Source organism: Mytilinidion resinicola (assembly GCF_010093595.1).
Source record: "Mytilinidion resinicola strain CBS 304.34 unplaced genomic scaffold BDZ99scaffold_10, whole genome shotgun sequence".
NCBI lineage: Eukaryota > Fungi > Ascomycota > Dothideomycetes > Mytilinidiales > Mytilinidiaceae > Mytilinidion > Mytilinidion resinicola.
Genome location: NW_022985446.1, coordinates 267,455 through 284,482, shown reverse-complemented (window position 1 = coordinate 284,482; position 17,028 = coordinate 267,455). Strand labels below are relative to the sequence as shown.

The following is a 17,028-nucleotide window of genomic DNA, read 5'->3' as shown; positions in this document are numbered from 1 at the left end:
AACGAATCTTTGAACTAACATACAGTAGTACCCAGGGTCAGTGTGATGGATGGAGCATGCAAAGTGTAAGGGACGTATGCGTGCATTCGCGCGCGTACGCGCACGTCAGGATCGTTGTGTTGCGATTGCAAATAAGTTTTGTATTGAGTATCGTCTTGTCGAGCATAAGGCTCGACCCTAGTAATCTATATACGGTCCCGTCCACGTGCCTGCCTCTTAACGCTGACGTGTCCGTCACGGCCGTGACACAAAGCTTTCACCTTGTTTTCACGAGACACCAATAACAGTATTTACTGAGCAGTTTGATACATACAAAGAGAGTTGTGATTGGTGCCCTAAAATACGAGGTGAATGCCGAGCACGTTCCACCTACAACACTTGCCCCGGACACCATAGCACAGGTCATGAAACCATGTCGTGATCTTTTCCACCATGTCATCTGAAGCTTGTTTCTTTAGTCACTGTTTCTACTTGAAACATCAGAGAAGACACTCACGGCAATCTCATGGTATATTATTGGAAGCCCTCGCTCCTAGGCTAACCGTAACTATCTTTACTCTCTCCTTATCCCAGTATCAATGAAACTACCCAACTTCCCCACCTCTCCTCTTCAACTGCTCTACCATCCTCGTCCTCTCTTTTTGCTCCTCTTCCGACAAATATCCACCACTGACCCCATCTTGCAGCCTCCAAGCTTCCTGCAAATGCTCAAGAGCATTCTTCCACTGTCCCTGGCCCTGCGCAATCTCACTTCTAATTTGTAGAAGACCCGCTTTGTTGATAATATCATTACTCGCGTCGTTCAGCTCCATCACAAAGGCCTCATCCACAACTCTTTCTGCTTCTTTCCAGTCCTTCCTCTTGATCGCAGCACGGATATCCCTATATATCGGAATCATGTGCCCAAACGGCGCCGATAACGACAAAATCTCAACGGGAATGTCCTCCCACGATTTCTGGTTCTCCGGATACTCTTCACTGCCCTCGTCCGCCAATATGAGCCGCTGATAAGCCATTCTTTCCTTAAAGACTTCACTCTTCGCGCGCTCATTACTAGGAGGATTAAGCACAAGTCGGATACCGAATTCGCAGTGTTGAAAAGCGCGCTTCATCTTTTCCTTCTGCTCCGGCGGGATGCTTGCTGGCAGGTGCGCCCGGGCATCGTCAATGATCGACTGGGCGACTTTGATGAACTTAGCGGCTTCAGGGGAATGTAGACGGTGGAAGTGTCCCCCAAGGTTGGCAGCCAAGTTCATCGCAATACCTCGTAGAACAAAAATGGCCATTTCGGCCGTTTCTTCTTCCTCGGACCGTGGTTCTGGAGTGGGTTGGGTCCAAGACGTGAGTCCGCCGATCAGAGATTCGAGAGATGCCAAGAGATTGGATGGCTTCTCCTTCGCCTCAATCTTAAGGGTGTCTACTTCTTTGAGAATACGGGTAAGGGCAAGCTCCCAGAGAACGGCAACGATTCGGAGTCGTCCTGGGTCCTTGAGTACACCGCGCTGGATAACGCTGACAAGTCGAAACAGGCACATTAGTTGCAAGGAGTCGGATGTATCGCTCTGCAGTCCAATCAAGGTGGCAGCCGCGAAATTACCAAACTCTGTATGCAACTCTTCCCGAGGTTGTGTCCAGGTCGGGCTGTAGTAGATTTTGGACCAGGGCCACTGTTTCGTGCGATAGCAGTAGTAGTGGACGAACCCTTGCTTTATTGACTCAGCAATCCTCAGTGCGTTTTCCTCATAACCCGGTTGCGCCCTCATGAGTATGGGGATCAGTGGGTGTAGAGCCATGGAGCCCCTATCTTTCCTACCCTGATCCCCTTCGATCGTGGCCGTATTCGCTGGCAACTTCTCCAGAAATCCTGCTTCCTCCAACATTGACACGAACCTTGTGCAGCCGGACTCCAGTATCTCACTGACCATAGGTACTTCGGGAAAATCAATTTCCTCATAGGCAATAATGATACTTGCCAAGTCTGCTTTTGGTTTCGGCACCTCCTCTTCGCTGGAACTAGCCACAAGTCGCATCAATAGAACCATATTTTTCATATTCTCACTCATATCATCCATGTCCATTCCAGAGTTCTCCAACATCTCGAGTGTGGCCTTAGCCTTTTGTTGCGGAGTGTTGCCCATGAACTTTTGTGTAGCCATGCTCCACAGCTGGACATACTTCCCCAGGTCATTCACTGGTAATACCTGTTGAAAGCAAGCAAAGACGGCGGGTGTGAAACCATCCCCCAAGCGCTTCGGCATGAGCTCGTCCGCGATCTCATCGAGTTGCATAACGCTGCGCAAGCTCTCCGTTCGTCTCGCTTCCCACCGGTTCAGCATGACATGTTTGCCACTTAACATGTCGAAGTAGTACTCTTTAGGACTCTTCAGTAGACACAGCCCATCTTGAGCCAGGAGGCGAATCGCTAGTGGGTTTCCATAGGTCAGATTTACTATCTGTTCCAGATACTGGAAGTCTTCCTCGGACTTATAATCTCCGATATTCATCAGCTGCTGCGCACTAGTCAATATGCCGTAAACAACCTGCGTTCCAGGAACGGTGCGAAGGCCAGATAGGCGATGAGGGACTGTTGCTGCGCCGAGCCATTTCTCTGAGCGCCGGGAAGCGATCACCACAAGCGCTTGCGTTTTAGCAAGGGCTTTTATGAATTTGATGAAGACGCCGTACTTCCGAGCCATGTTTACTGCTTCGAGGCGATCGAGAATAATGACGCATCTGTGTTTATTCAGATGTGCAAAGAGCTTCGCTGGCACCACGGGAGACTTGATACCAGTAAAGTAGCCCTGTAAGCGAGAGTAAAGAGCATCCGCATCAAATGGGTCCGCGGGCAATTGGATATGTATGGCATCTTCCACAAGGCCCGTGACTGCCCACCAGCGGCGGAGATGCTTCAGCAGAGTCGTCTTACCAATTCCAGGGGGTCCGGTGAGGAGGACGGGTTTGCTTCCGATAAGCAGGGCTGATTCAAGGTGCATAATATCTGTTTCGCGCCCATACGGGAATAATCGTCGTAGGTCTTGTTCCTCTTCCAGACCTTCGAGCTCCGGGAGCGCCTCTGGGAATGGTCTATCGACTGAGGCATCTAGGTAAACGACTGGCACAATTGAGTCCACGACCTTGACCTCACTCCCTATCTTTGTGGTTCGATTCGAGTTGCGAACCATGGCTCGCCGTGCAAGAGATGCTGCCGCCTCTAGTGGCAATCTGTGTTCTGCTAGTCCTCGATAGAGCGCTTCAGTGAAGACTTCCACGCTTCGGTCTGCAATTGTGAAGCTCATGGCCACGACGGCAGGCACCCCGGCATGGACGAATGCACTCGCAATGTTCGTCTCTGGACTAGACCCATACGCAGATCGACACGCGTTCAGCACAACCTGGCCCACTGCTCGCTTTTGGAGCAACTCGCCCACTTCTGCGGCAGTGCGATAATCAGACCGCAGCTTGAGATACTCGGATCCGGCCTCGTGCTTGACAAACTTCAAGAACATAGTGCCACTTGCCGTGTCCTCCACGCCGTGCATATCGAAATGAAGAACGTTGAAGTAGCCTGGCTCTTGCGATTCAAGGTGCGTCTTAAGGGCTTCGAATGTACCTGGACGGACGACCTCCACGTTGATGGTGTTTTCATACCGCTTTGAGGCCTCTACGATGAGCCGGGATACGAGTCGTGGCGCAACATCATTGTCTTCACCGGAGCGGGCAGTCACAATGAGTACACGGAGGATACTCGTGTGTTTTGCTCTGGCAGTGGACGAGTTTGCCTCTTCGCGACCTTGTTTTCGGACAATGACTCGGATGATATTAACCGACGTAGGACGTTGCGAGGGGCGCCACAGTTCTAAGCGTTCCAATACTTCCCAGAACACAATTGCGGTTAATTCTTCCTGCGCCGGTTCCTCGACTCTGACTACGAGTGGCTCGTTTAATTTCGATGGGGGTAGGAAAGCGGCGAGGTTGAGTGAGGCTACAAGCTCCTTGCCGTAAGCTACGAGAGCGGAGAACGCTTTCGACGCACGCTCGCTATTGAATGGATCAAGCTCGGCGTAGTCCTCGAGGTACCAGCGAAACTCCTCTAAAGATGCTGTCGACAGTGTGGGGATTTCCCGCTCAATATGGCGGCCAAGTTCATGGTCCACGATCAGGCACGTTGTTGCAGAACTGTCATAGGAGATCGAAGTTGGATGTTTATGGCTTGATAGAAACGGAGTGATTGTAAGAACGCTCATTTTGCTCGTTATTCAACTCAATTCGCTGGTTTTGGATTTGCGTACTTGGTGCCCACCTTGCTGCCTCAGCCCTGGGCAGACGCCTGATATAAAAGACGTGGTAGCAATTTGCTGGGCATAACGTATGCGACAGAAACTGGATTCACATGGGCTATAGAGCGTGATAAATGGTCTAGATCCCGCTTACCACTTCCCAAAGAGTTCAAGGCTGCGCATTGTTGGCGAGGCTGAGCTGCGAGTTCAGCTCTGGCGATTCCGTGGTATCCGCAGTCTGCGGCTGAATATTGGTCTAGCCAAGGTTGCTGCGGCCCAGAACTTGCTTTTTCTACTACGTACCCCTCCTAGGCAGCAACGAAACGACGGAGCGAGGCGAGAAAGTCTTTAAAGTGTTCCAGGACTCCATCGCCTCTGGCAGCCGCGACTTCCATCATATCCAACGTCACGTGATCATACCCACAATCCACATCATGGCCGACACTCCATTTTTCTATCTCCTCGACCCAGAGCGCTTGATCCCCGCCTCTGACATCGCCCTCTGGCTTGGCCGAATTGTCAAACATTATGCAGAACCCGACGCCTCATACACACCTTCTGACCCCTCGCCATTTATCACAACCCCCGTCTCCGCAAACGCCCTCGTCAACACCAGCAGCATTCTCTCCGGCTCAAACAACGCATCCTTATCGGCTGCACTCTCCAAATCCGCCTCCGCCGCCGCGTCCAAGTCAAGCTCAGGCGGCACAGACTTCAAGACGCCAGAAATCCTAAGCGTACGGGTGCAAAAATACGACACGATTTTCGATTCAATGCGACAGAATGACGAAGTCAAAGCCGACTTAGGGCGAATGTTAACACCAGGAGGGAAACCAGCATTCATGATTGTTGCGGTGCTGATATGGACCGACGCAAGTTTCACTGACGTCCGATCTCTTGAGTCCTCTGTATCCGGCAGCGTGACGGCGCCCCTGACCGCAACTCTTGCGGCCACAACGGGTGTGGTTGTCCCTGGAATCAACCCTAAGCTGAAGGGCGAGAAGGGAAGCAGTACCTCGCGGAAGCTAGCTGGCTTGAGCCTTGGGAGCCATATCTTCGCGGTGCAGTACAAGGCCGTGCGGAGACCTGCATGGGCTATCGGGCGCAGCTTCACGCCGAGATTGGAGGATAAGGGTCCGCGGGTGGAGGGTGTGAAGAGATTCGCGGGCAAATTGGAGGAAGAAAGTAAGACGGAAGACGGGCCGGTGGAGGTAGAAATGGACGAAGATCTTGTAAGCTGGACGGATGTGTTAGACGAGGATGATGGCGAATTGGAGACTGAGGAGCTTGGGGAGTTAGCACTTGCTTTTACGGGGAGCTGAGACAATCTGTAGCATGGAATCTACCGCTCCCGCTACGCGGATTTCATCATTCATTGCTAGCTTCTACGCTAAGGGGTTCACATAACAAGTACATTTATTTTTGCGTCGCATCACATAATCTAACCGTTTGAGTACAACATAGAAAATGCGAAAGTTGGAGGAGGAAAGGTTTGTTCTATTGAGTGGTCGAGCTTTGGATGGATTAGCTACGCTAATCGTATCATCCATTTTCAAGTGGTTCTAGAAGATTGAAGAAGGAAACATTGGTTACTCTCAATCATGGGGCGTAGTCAAACATTCTCATGTAGTGTCGGAAGAAATTGAAACGACCATCGACTCAAGTTCTTGGAATGAGTTACTCGGTAGTCTCAACGTCGTCATCCGCGAAGCATTAGGTATCAGAAATCAGAATAGTAGTCCGACTCGCTAGGGTCATCGTCTAACTGCTCAGCGTACTGATATTGAAGATCTAGGAGTTCTGGCTCGACTCCTGGCGCGTAGGCAGCCGCAGCAGATCAGACCCGCATTCCAAGAACAGAGCACGATACCGATAAAAGCTAGTGGTAGCTTCCTCAACTGAGTTGGAGAAGGCATAGTATTTGCCTAGTCCATGCGCAATACGCTCTTCCGCGGTAATCAGGCTCCCGTCTGCTAGTTGAACCTGGGGGCTGCTCAACTCACGATCCAATCGGGCGAGGTAGTCCCTCCCATGATTTTTGATAATTCTTGATATTTCCTCGGTCCCGCACTGACTGTACAAAGGGCTCAAGATCTTCTGTGGAGGGGAAGAGGCTTTCTGCGGCAGGGTGTAGATGGAAGACATCGCGTAGGCAACGGTGGACGTCAGGGCTTGGAGCGTCGCTATGGAATGCGTCAAAGAATATTCGATCCTGAAATGTGTTGAAGGAACGCAGCAACATCCCACGGAGTACCCATAGGTCTACGTTGTCACATGCCTAGTAGCCCTCAAGCCTTAGGGTCGTGTCGAGGATGTCGTAATTCACATCCGGAAGGGGAGTCTAAGTAATTGCGGGATCAACTGGGGCGTCGGGCGTGAAGGCTTCCATGATGCTAAGTGTGTTGACTAGGATGCGAAAGTTGTGTTGCGGTTGATTTATTTTGGTGTCAGTTAGCAGGGAGATGTGTGTTGCGGTCAACTAGGTTGGAAGTCTGTATGTTGCTTAACTTGAGCAATGAGAGTGATGTGGAATTTAGAGTGGGTGAAAAGACTCTATTTAAGTACATAGTCCACGAATACATCGTTAATGAATAATGCAGAAGACGATGTCTACCATGTAAGTACAATACTTAGATATAGAAAGTCCATTGTTAGTAAACTTGACGATACATGGAAGGAAAATGTTACTCACAATGCGAATTGTACTGCTCCTCTTCCATAGTCTTCCAGCATGTCCCTTCACAACGACAACATTGTACCGAATCCAAAAATATAGAACCTCCCCACTCTGCGTTTGAATCTCTTCATCGGATCTTTGGAAACCAAACTTGCAACATACACTCTTCAAGTCACACTTCCCACAAATCAGATCTTCCAACAAATCTTTCAACCATCGTTTCTGAAAACAACTCTACACACAACAACTCCAGGAACATGCCACTCAATTACTTAGGCCCGGGCTCCGGAGCTCCTGCGTCTCGACGACGCGAGGTCCGCGAGTTCACGCCAGCCCGAACAAATTTACCAGGCGGGTCTTCTCGGCCTCAAAACGAGTCCCCAGCATCTAGACAGCAAGACGACCCCACTTGGGGCTTCGACGCACTATCACTAGAGCCTAGCCGCGGGGGCTCCTCGCGAGGCACGACTAAACGCCAATCTAGACACGATCGTTCCATGCGAGACGATGATGGTCGGCATCGAACGACCACGCACAGCTCTGCGCCACGGGGTCACACCCATACCACAACACGCAGCTCTGCGCCACGGGGTCATACCCATACTACGACCCGCAGCTTGCCCGACCTGGAAACAACAATTCGGAACCATCTCGTTCCCACCTACGTCAAGTCGGGAGAGACTTGCATAATATGCACCAACGAATTCGATATGGGAACGCACAAGGCGGTCACCGTCAACACTAACCGCCATTGCAAGCACGTATTCGGCCGCGAATGTATAATCATCTGGTTCCGAAGCCAGCGAGAGACCTCAAATCTCTGCCCTACAGGAAGGTGCACCCTTTTTTCCTTAGATCCAAACGCTGTCAAGCAAAGCCGAGCGAATTTGGACGGCATCGTGCCGGAGGAAGAATGGCTGCGACAAGAGCACGGCATTGAGGTGTCTAGGGCCCAGCTAGATCGACCGAGGTCGACTCCGGCGTGGGAGAAGCGGCTTGAGCACCAGCTTTGTGAAGAGCGCGCTATGTGGTATCGGGCTGTTGGCCGTATGAATGAGATCCCTGCGAAATGGCGACCTATCCCAGACGCGGCTAAAAAGCGTCGACTTCTCCAAGAAGGCAAGGATCTGATTCGCCACTTCAATGATCCTTCTGTCCTTGTCTTCAACTATGATGGCGACGAGATCATAGATCCAGAAGCTCCCGAACATCGTCATAGAGTTACTGATTCTACGCCCACCATATCAGGTGGTCCAGAATGGGATAGGCGGCTTGAGACCCAGCGCGGGCACGAACGTGCTTGCTTGCTACGACATCGAGGGCGCGAGTCTGAAGTCTCAGCGCAATGGCGAAGGCCACCACCATATGGCGAGATGTTGGCAGAAGGGAAAGCGCTTGTCGCCAAATTTGGCCAAAAGGCTCTCCAGTTTCGCTATGAAGATAAGATCCTCGTCCGCGAAGACGCTGGAGGAGAGAATGCAACATTGGGCGCTTCGTGGATCGATCGTTATAGAGCTCAGAAGAATGCGGAAAAGGACTGGTATAGGACAGAGCCGGATGCCGCCAAGAAACGATTCCTGCTTGCAGAAGGCAAGGAATTGGTCGAGATCTTTGGTGAAGAAGGATTCATCTTTGACTATAGTGGCGATTCGATCGTAGTCCCGGATTATCGTTCTTAGTTTCGCTAGCTTGGCTAGGACCGCTGGCCCTACCATTGCACTGGCAACAGAGCACGGTTATAGCCGCGGGACTTTGGCGTTTCCCTGCGAAGACTAAGCCCTAAAATAGGGCTAGGAATCGTACCGTCCTTCATTCTTTCCTAACCAATAGGAATGAGCCTTGATGGCTCGTTCCTTTCAATCATCTCTTCAAAATCTCCCATTTTCGCGGGTTAGCCTACTGCTCTGGCGCTGATATTCGGCGCCAGAAATTAGCAAATTCTCATAGGCTAGTTGATATCCTCCTTAAACCAATGAAAAACCTTTACCAAAACTTATTTCGCCTTGATCGTGATGCGACCGTGAAAGCAACTGTAGTTCGTAAGATAGTAATTGATGTGAGGACTTGACAGCTTCGTAGGTGGCGATATCGATTCCTGCATACGTTAGGAGGAGATCTTGCAACGATTCAAGACCTATAGCACCGCATCGTTCCGCTACTCAATGGCAGTACTCATTGTTGACTTACAATATACGTTTCCATTTCCCTTAAACTACTCTTCTTGAAGAATGCGTTCCAGATTGTTCACCATCTTCACAATACGCAACCCTCACAACCCCGTTGTTCCACCTGAACAACTCCCTCCAAAGACCCGCATCGCAACCATATAAAACCCTGCCTAAATTCACGTTAATAGTCTTTCTCGTCACCAATCTTCAGAAGTCCACTTACACCCACAATTGCAAAGCACTTCCCAACAGATCTCCGCTTCCCAAACCCAAACCCCACAATCCCAACCACAACCACAACCACACTCACAAACACGGTCATCTAACCATGCCTCTCAACTACCTCAATAGTTCAGCGGCCGATAGAGCAACGCGCTGCCACGACGTACGCAACTTCACGCCCGCCCGCCCAATCATCCCGGGCTCGCCGGCGCCTCGACCAGAGCGACGTGCTGCGCCTTCATCATCATCCTATTCCCAAGATACGAGGCGTGAAGCATCCCGCTCGCACCACCAGAGCTCCGAGTCCCAGAGCCGTTCCCGGCCGCATCACTCCAACTCCCAGAGCTTCTCGATGTTACGCCCGTCGACTCGGACACCACGATCCCAATCGCGATCACACCAGTCAGGCCATGACAGCCAGCGGGGTCGAACTACCTTCGATGACTCTCGCAGCGACCGATACCAACCTTCATCCAGTATTGGTAGGACCACTCGTGCTCCCACGACAAGCAGCTACGGCGTGACGACTCGCGCTCCCACGACGAACAGCTACAGTCTGACCACTCGCGCTCCCACGACACGCAGCTACGGCGTGACCACTCGCGCCCCTACGACACGCAGCTACGGCGTGGCCACTCGCTCTCCTACGACAAGCAGCTACGGCATGACCGCTCGCGCCCCCACGACATGCAGCTACGGCGTGATCACTCGCTCTCCCACGACAAGCAGCTACGGCGATGAAGGCTACCACGTGGAAATCGGATTGTCCGGGCTCACAGTGAGCTATAGCCACGATGAATATTACCCCACAGAGTCTAGGAGTCGGTTCGGCTCTGAGCGACGCTCTAGTTTCGGTTCTGGGTATGCCGGTAGCGAGCGAGGGTATCGTTCCAGGCGGCCCAGGCGATCTAGCTTCGATTACTGTGATTGTTCTGGCGATGAATCGGATTGATGAGTAGTAGATCCATCCCGGTGAGTGTCGAAGAGACGCTCCTCATGACTTTCCCAAAGTCTTGATTTCAGACGATAGCTCGGAATAGTACATCCGCAGTTTGACAGATATCTTGGCTGCTGTTGATTAATGGTCCAGCAGCTTTCCTTAACACACATTTCCTTAGCAGGTGAACTGCTGGGGTCCTCACAATACAAAACCTTTCCCCAAATTTCTTTGACCCAAATTGACGTGACGATGTAAAAGTGACTAACGTGAGCTATGTTTACAAATGAAAATGAAAATGGGAGCGAAAAGAAGGGAGTATACTAAAGAAGTCATGGGATCATCGGGTATCGTATTGACTAAAGAAGAGACTATGGACAAAAGGAGTGAATTTCGCGTAGAAGTACCACGGATAAAGGATCTACAAACTTGAGCATGATTAGGTGATCCAGCAACAAACCATTGCGGCAAATCAACCAAAGTTCTGGCGAAAATCCAAGTAATTGCAAAACGCACGAATCAAGAGCTCGACGGCATTTTGCACTGATGTTCCATTCCCAAATAACATACAAAAACAAACCTCCATATCTTCCTAAGTATCACTGCCGTGGACAATGCGTTTGACTGCTTCAAAGACGACTTCGCGGCCAGGTAGTCATGCGAGGGACATCACGGGGATCGGGAGTGTAGTAGGGCTTCTGATCGCGACGGACCTGTTGGCATCGAATTAGCGTATTGGTCATTGTGAGAACAGAATTGGTCCATCCTTACCTCTCTCTCCTCAATCCACTCTTCCTGGCCACCGCCATTTCTTCGGACCTCTGCTCTGTACTGGAACTCGGGGCGCCCACCCTCGCGTCTGAGCTCCCTCTCATAGCGGAAGTCCTGTGGAGGTCCGAAGTCCTGTGGAGGAGGACCGAAGTTCTGTGGAGGGCCTCCACGTCTAATGTCCGCCTGGTATTGGAAGTCTTGCGGCGGACCCTGCGGACCCTCCCTTCTGACCTCTGCTTGATAGCGAATCTCCCTCGGCGGCCCCTGATGCCTCCTCTCGAATTGAAGATCCTTGTGCCCACCCCTCTTCTTGTCAAACTCCACATCAATCTCCCTCGTCACCGTCCTCTGCTGCTGCTGCTGCTGTTGTTGTTGCTGCTGCTTCCCCTTCTTCTCCGCCACACAGCACGCCAACGGCTCCATAGCCGCCAAGAACCCCAACACCTGCGTCAAGCTATTATGGCACGCCACGAGCTCCAAGTTATGGTTGACCAGCCTCTCCTTCGTATCCAGCACCCACTTCATGCGATGCCTGAGCCCCACATGATGGCCGCCCTCGGTATCCGCCGCGACGGGCTCGACGAGCGGCATCATGCGCTCCAGCGCGCCCCGCGTGCTCTTCATGACGGAGTTGATCCAGGCGACCTTCTCGGGCGCGGTGGAGAGGGCGTATTCGACCTCCTCGAGCTGGACAAGGCGGCGCGTCTCCCCGAGGTCTTCGTTCACGCGGCGGACCAGGCGCATGAAGACCTCGTTCTCGCGGCCGACTTCGTGGAGCTTCTTGGCTCGGACCAGAAATTCGGAAAGCTTGTAGGTGCCCGCTATGGCGGAGATGGCGGTGCCGGCGCCGATGGCGGCGAAGAGCCCTTTGCCTTTCGCCATAGTGGTGGATCTTTGAGGGGGCTGGGGGTGGTGTTCTGGGCGGAAGAGCTCCTAAGAAAGTCGCGACGCGCGATTGATCGGAGTGCAATTGGTCCTCCTCGAGGTGGAAGCCGGGTCGAGGGGAGAGAGCGCCGCGGTTGATGGGATGGATGTGCTGGAGTGCGGGAGAGCATCAACCAGGGGTGTTTTGTGATGGAGTCGAGGTCGCAGTGTTGTCAGCTAGCCACAACACACGGATCCAGCCATCCACGTGACCCCCCAGCCACCGAACTTGCCGAGGTCAACACCACACTTCTATCCCAATGTCCTCAATCACGAGCTGTGAGAGGCCATCTGAACCCAAGGAGCTGTGAATCTAGAACGAAACTACGGGCACACGTGGAATCACCTCGTCACTCTTATTATTACCCTCTATCTCCTATTGCTACCTAGAACGGAACACGATTCCGTCCTACAATCCTGTCAGCATGCCTACTCTGGTCGCCTATCATTGTAATCACATGAAAGAGCTTGGCTGGAGTATAAAATCTCACGTATGAGATCCGTCTTTGGTTTCCGAACAGAAAAGAGAATCAAGTGGGGTATCAAGAATGGGGTCTGCGGTTTCACTATGGCCTTGCGCCCTGAAGCTTCAAAATCATTCCCCGAACTCGTCTATAGGATCTTCCGGGTCAAACCAAGTCCAGACGCACCCTTCATGGCAATCTTTTCCAAGAGGGAGGTTGAAATTGCGCTCGGAAGCATGCGATGGAGCCTTTGGTGGAATATCGGATATCACATTGGCAGTGGTGATGTTCAGCGCCACGAAATCATTAAGCCGTCGAAATCATCCAGATATTCTAATCATACCGAAGACATGAAGTAGGGATACGTCGTCTTCTTGTGGAAGAGCTAATGAAAATTGTAGCTTTCTATCTATTGTGTCCATCTTAAGCTAATGATTCTAGCTGTCATCATCGTTTCTCCTACATTTGTCTCCAATCTCCATGCTGCACCTTCGTCCTCTATTTGCTTCGCCTTCCATGGCAGGTTCATCGAGCTACATTTTGCAAGCCACCGTCTCCAACGACCGCACCATGAGCGATCAGAATCTCCGGTTTTGATTTCGATAGTAGGAGCTCATGAGAAGCTAGGATTTCGCCGTCAGATGGATTTATAGGCCAAAGAAAGAGAGTCTCCACGAAGTCAACTGGATGGCACGTGACTAACATCGAGTTCTACTAACTAGGAATCGGCCGTGGTTGGTTGACCGAAAACTCTCACCTAAGGAGAATATTAAAAGGAGCCGATGTTGATTTAGAGGAACACAGGTCATTTCTGATCCTTCCGTAGGAAAGAAGAGCAATTTGCATGTGTGTTCTAAATCGTGGGCTAGTCACGAAAATCCCTATCATGAACCGCTCGCACAACTCCACACCCTGACATTCTTTACAAACCCTTAGAAGCCACTAACCCGATTGTCGGTTCTATTACTACCATTCCTAATTAAATCGCACGCTCCGCTTCCCCAACACGAAGCCCAAGATGATCTAGAGCTATGGGCCGAAATCTCACTGCCACCGGCGTTTCTTACACGTTCTTCCTCACCCTCAGCCCCACGCCCAGCATAAGTATCGGCCGCAAGACCCGCCCCGCAAAATCGGATGCCTGATGCCGCTTGCCCTTCCATAAAGTCTTCTTCTCCAACGCCATCAGATCCCTCGGCCAAAGGACCGCTGCAGCGGTGGTGTACATGCTCCCTCGAGCGACTTGCAGCCTTTCGCTACCCACTGAAGTGACGCGCTCAACGCGCATCGCAGGTCGCGTCGACCCCGACAGGGCCGAAGCATTCAGCATCATCAAAGCGCTCGAGATTGCACTAGAGCTCTCGTGAGCCAATGCCAAGAACCGCACCTGTGTCGTAGATGAATGGAGAAGGCGGGTGTAGCTGTGTCCTCAGGCTCGGCGCGAGCATATTACGTATTCGAACCTGTGTGGTGGAAGTGAGACGGTCATGAGGACGATGGTAAAAATGGTTGTGGCACTCACACTTACAGTTCAGGGGCTTGGTGTTTCTGTTGAGTTGAGATGAGTGTCTAGGCATTTTAGAGAAGTAAGTAATGCGAAGGCGGATAGAGCGACGAAAAGAACGATGATTAGGAGGTCCAATGAAGCTAAGGTCCTAATGAGAAATTATTTATCCAAGTGCTTTTGAAGAGAGCTGACACATTTTCGCGGCGATCTTTGAAGATGAAAGAGCTAGTGAAATTGGTCAAACGCTCTACCGTACAACTAAAGGTTGCGTTTGGAGCCGACTGCAGCCACCATACCTATAGACAACGTAATGCGCTTCTTGTATACGCACCGTATCCCCCAATCCCTTCAAATTATGAGAGGAATGTCCACAATAGCCGTGGTTCCTCGCATGGAAGTATAGCATAGCACTTGTGGAAATTACTGCTAATTGATCTGAATGCACCCGTCCCTTTCCACCCATAATCCGCTCATTCCGCTTTCCGACATTTTCGTGAAGAAATCGTGGCGACTTTTATTGTAGTATTCGATAGAACTAGTCGAAGTGTAGCCTAAAGTCCCTTTCTCCTCTGAGACCGTATAATCCGCTCCTCTCTTGTCCTCCAAATCGCCTGCTGGGTCCTGGTACTTTTCGCGTAAGAAGGTATTGCCGCCAGTTTTGTTGCGCGTGTCAGGGAGGGCCGCTCGGAGCGAAGCTTGAAGGTGTCTCTCCCTCTGAGACCGGTAGAAGTACTCCTCTTTAGTGAGCATAACATCAGTAGTGTCTCTATCGCCGACGAGGCGAAGATCCTGGATCCAGAGTTGCTTGAGAGTAGCCGAGAACTTTAAAACGAAACCCACGAGAGACTCGCTCGTGGTAGGTATCATGTCAAACTCCAGCACCCGCAGAAAAGACCATGAAACGTCTTGAATTAATGCGAGGAAGTCAACCTTAACTTCACCCCAAAAACTTCCGCGTAGTGGAAATTGGGGATGGCCCCGAGAGACTTCGCCGAAGGAAAGGTACAGATGCTCAAGACTGGTCGCTTGTAGTAGAAAGTGAGCGAGACACCCTGCAATCTTGGCCTCATTGGTCCGACCTTCGTCAGCTTTGAAATCTAGGTGTACTTGTGCCACAAGAGTGCGAAGATTCGTGAACGCCCCGACCATGGTGTTGAGAATGCCATCTCTCGCTCGCTCAGATAGCTGTGGGCCACATTGCAAATCCCCCCCGTCAAGATGTCTCTGATCCCAAAAGTTTTGGCCCATTGTCGAAAACCCCAAGGATGTGACGCGGTTTCGAGCTGTTGTTGAGCTGATGGCGGTCAAGATACAGCTCAGTTGAGAGACGGCATCGAACCAGTAGTCGTGATTTTGAGCGTCAGTGCCGTCCCTTGGAATGATTCCACCGTCTGGCTGATCTTCCCTCCAATGCATGGGGGCATAAAGGGTTTGTTGGTGAAGAGTGTGCGCGTAGGAGTGATCAGACCAGTAATATGATTCCTCGCCGTCGTGTATTCCAGCAACAACAACCGCTTCAAGGTTCGGGAATCTACCAATCGCCTCCGTGAACATGTCGAGGATACGACCCATGATGCTGTACGGCTTATGACCATCTTTTCTGTCATGGGCGGCTCGCATGCATTTATTGAACTGATGCCACTGCAACCGGAGTTCCTCGTACCGTTCGTAGTATCGACGGAGGTCCAAACTGGAGTACCCATTTCCTAGATGCCATCCTATTGGAAAGTCATGTCAGTATTGCGAAAGCGATGCCATACTTGGTACGAATGCGACCAACTAACTCTTACATCCCTCCACTTCACAGGTTCTTAGCCCGAATTGACACAGGTAATCCTTATCTATCTCCCATCCAGAGTCTACTAACTCCCACCCCCAGCGTTTCTTTTCCCAGTCTTCCTGATTATCAAAAGCCCTTGCAACGGCCCCGCGAAATACAATTTTCCTTACAAGAGCGCATAAGTGGTTCGTATTTGCAATGTTCATGAACGTCATGAGGCTCTCTTCAAATAGGAAGAAGTGGACTTCTGAAAAGAGCGGACCCGTGATAATGGCATTTTTATCGAAGTGTTTGGACGTCAGGCGCAGAGACTTAAGGCTTTGGTGATCGAGTCGTCCACAGATGTTGAGGAGAACTTCATTCGGCAGCTTCAAGAGGAAATCCTTTTCAATTACGTGCTCTGATCGATGTTTTACGCTTCCATCTTGAATGAATGTAACAGCGTAGCGAGATGAAGATGGGTGGTTCTGGGATGGTGTGGTAATGCTGACAGATATTTGGAAGTTGATATTCGGTAGCTCCAGCGTGCAAGCCATTGTAATTGCGTGCTCTTGTTGTCGTTCTGCCCTTCTTCCAACGAGCAAAGCGATGACCAGACAACGAGTATAGGCAAGGTTCAGATGTAATGGAGTGTATGTAGTTGAAAGGAAGCAAGAACGAGGTTGAAGTAAAGTGCATGGCCCAAGCACCAACCGCGACATCACATGGCCCTTAACGGCATGCCCACGCGCAAGGACATATTCTCTTATCATATGCTCCAAACTGTTGAGCAGTCTCAATCGATACAATTCAGAGTATAATAGCACAATTTAACTATCCATAATCATGCCAAGGGGTCCCACTGTTCCCGAACTAGAAACATCAATTCGAACTTCGGCCACGTCCTTCCCACGATACTGTCCTCTTAGATAGCTCCTGACTCCATTTTTCATTCTGACAACTCTATTCTAGTATCGCTGTTGTGCATTCCGTAATGTGTATTTCAGGGAAGCAAGCGCTTCTTAGAGGTCGTAATTCACTATTAGGGGGAAGTTGCGTTCTGAAACCATTATGTCCCTCGGCATTTGACCGAAAAAGGAGCAGTATGGTCACCAATGCGTCTTGTTATCTCAAACACTCGTAGCCATTCATGTCGCATTCGTCCAAGTCGCGATTTCCTCCAGTTCCAGCTAGCGGAGACGTTCTTCGATAATTTAGAGCTATAGCACAGGACCTCAATCAATTTCCGGATGTATTGCCACCATCTCAAACACTCAGGTTGAAATTGATGTGAACTCTGATTTCTATGGGTGTCTAGCTCG

General features: G+C 50.9%; 6 protein-coding genes across 6 annotated transcripts; 3 read left to right on the top strand and 3 right to left on the bottom strand.

Annotated features, from left to right (window-relative positions):
* Positions 1–124: 124 nt before the first annotated feature.
* On the bottom strand, positions 125–2,742 carry BDZ99DRAFT_27724 (uncharacterized protein). Its single transcript, XM_033713959.1, has 2 exons — positions 497–2,742; positions 125–439 (listed from the first exon to the last, which is right to left on the bottom strand). Exon 1 carries the CDS (start codon positions 2,694–2,696, stop codon positions 585–587), a length of 2,112 nt encoding a protein of 703 aa, XP_033576319.1. The 5' UTR covers positions 2,697–2,742; the 3' UTR covers positions 125–439; positions 497–584.
* Positions 2,743–4,665: 1,923 nt separating this feature from the next.
* On the top strand, positions 4,666–6,022 carry BDZ99DRAFT_463191 (uncharacterized protein). Its single transcript, XM_033720021.1, has one exon. It carries the CDS (start codon positions 4,712–4,714, stop codon positions 5,597–5,599), a length of 888 nt encoding a protein of 295 aa, XP_033576318.1. The 5' UTR covers positions 4,666–4,711; the 3' UTR covers positions 5,600–6,022.
* A 1,189-nt stretch (positions 6,023–7,211) lies between these two features.
* Positions 7,212–8,633, top strand: BDZ99DRAFT_520709 (uncharacterized protein; the record flags this gene model as incomplete). The annotated part of the gene is made up of 1 exon (XM_033725555.1): positions 7,212–8,633. The coding sequence occupies one exon, from the start codon at positions 7,212–7,214 to the stop codon at positions 8,631–8,633; it is 1,422 nt and encodes a 473-aa protein (XP_033576317.1).
* Positions 8,634–9,450: 817 nt separating this feature from the next.
* Positions 9,451–10,424, top strand: BDZ99DRAFT_531510 (uncharacterized protein; the record flags this gene model as incomplete). Its single annotated transcript, XM_033726454.1, has 1 exon — positions 9,451–10,424. The coding sequence occupies one exon, from the start codon at positions 9,451–9,453 to the stop codon at positions 10,294–10,296; it is 846 nt and encodes a 281-aa protein (XP_033576316.1). The 3' UTR covers positions 10,297–10,424.
* A 113-nt stretch (positions 10,425–10,537) lies between these two features.
* BDZ99DRAFT_498742 (uncharacterized protein) lies at positions 10,538–12,116 on the bottom strand. The gene is made up of 2 exons (XM_033723602.1): positions 11,053–12,116; positions 10,538–10,994 (listed from the first exon to the last, which is right to left on the bottom strand). The coding sequence occupies exons 1-2, from the start codon at positions 11,932–11,934 to the stop codon at positions 10,911–10,913; spliced, it is 966 nt and encodes a 321-aa protein (XP_033576315.1). The 5' UTR covers positions 11,935–12,116; the 3' UTR covers positions 10,538–10,910.
* A 2,177-nt stretch (positions 12,117–14,293) lies between these two features.
* On the bottom strand, positions 14,294–16,377 carry BDZ99DRAFT_531508 (uncharacterized protein; the record flags this gene model as incomplete). Its single annotated transcript, XM_033726453.1, has 2 exons — positions 14,294–15,637; positions 15,815–16,377. Coding segments are annotated over 2 exons (1,827 nt in total), but the record flags the coding sequence as incomplete, so codon positions are not given.
* Positions 16,378–17,028: the final 651 nt, after the last annotated feature.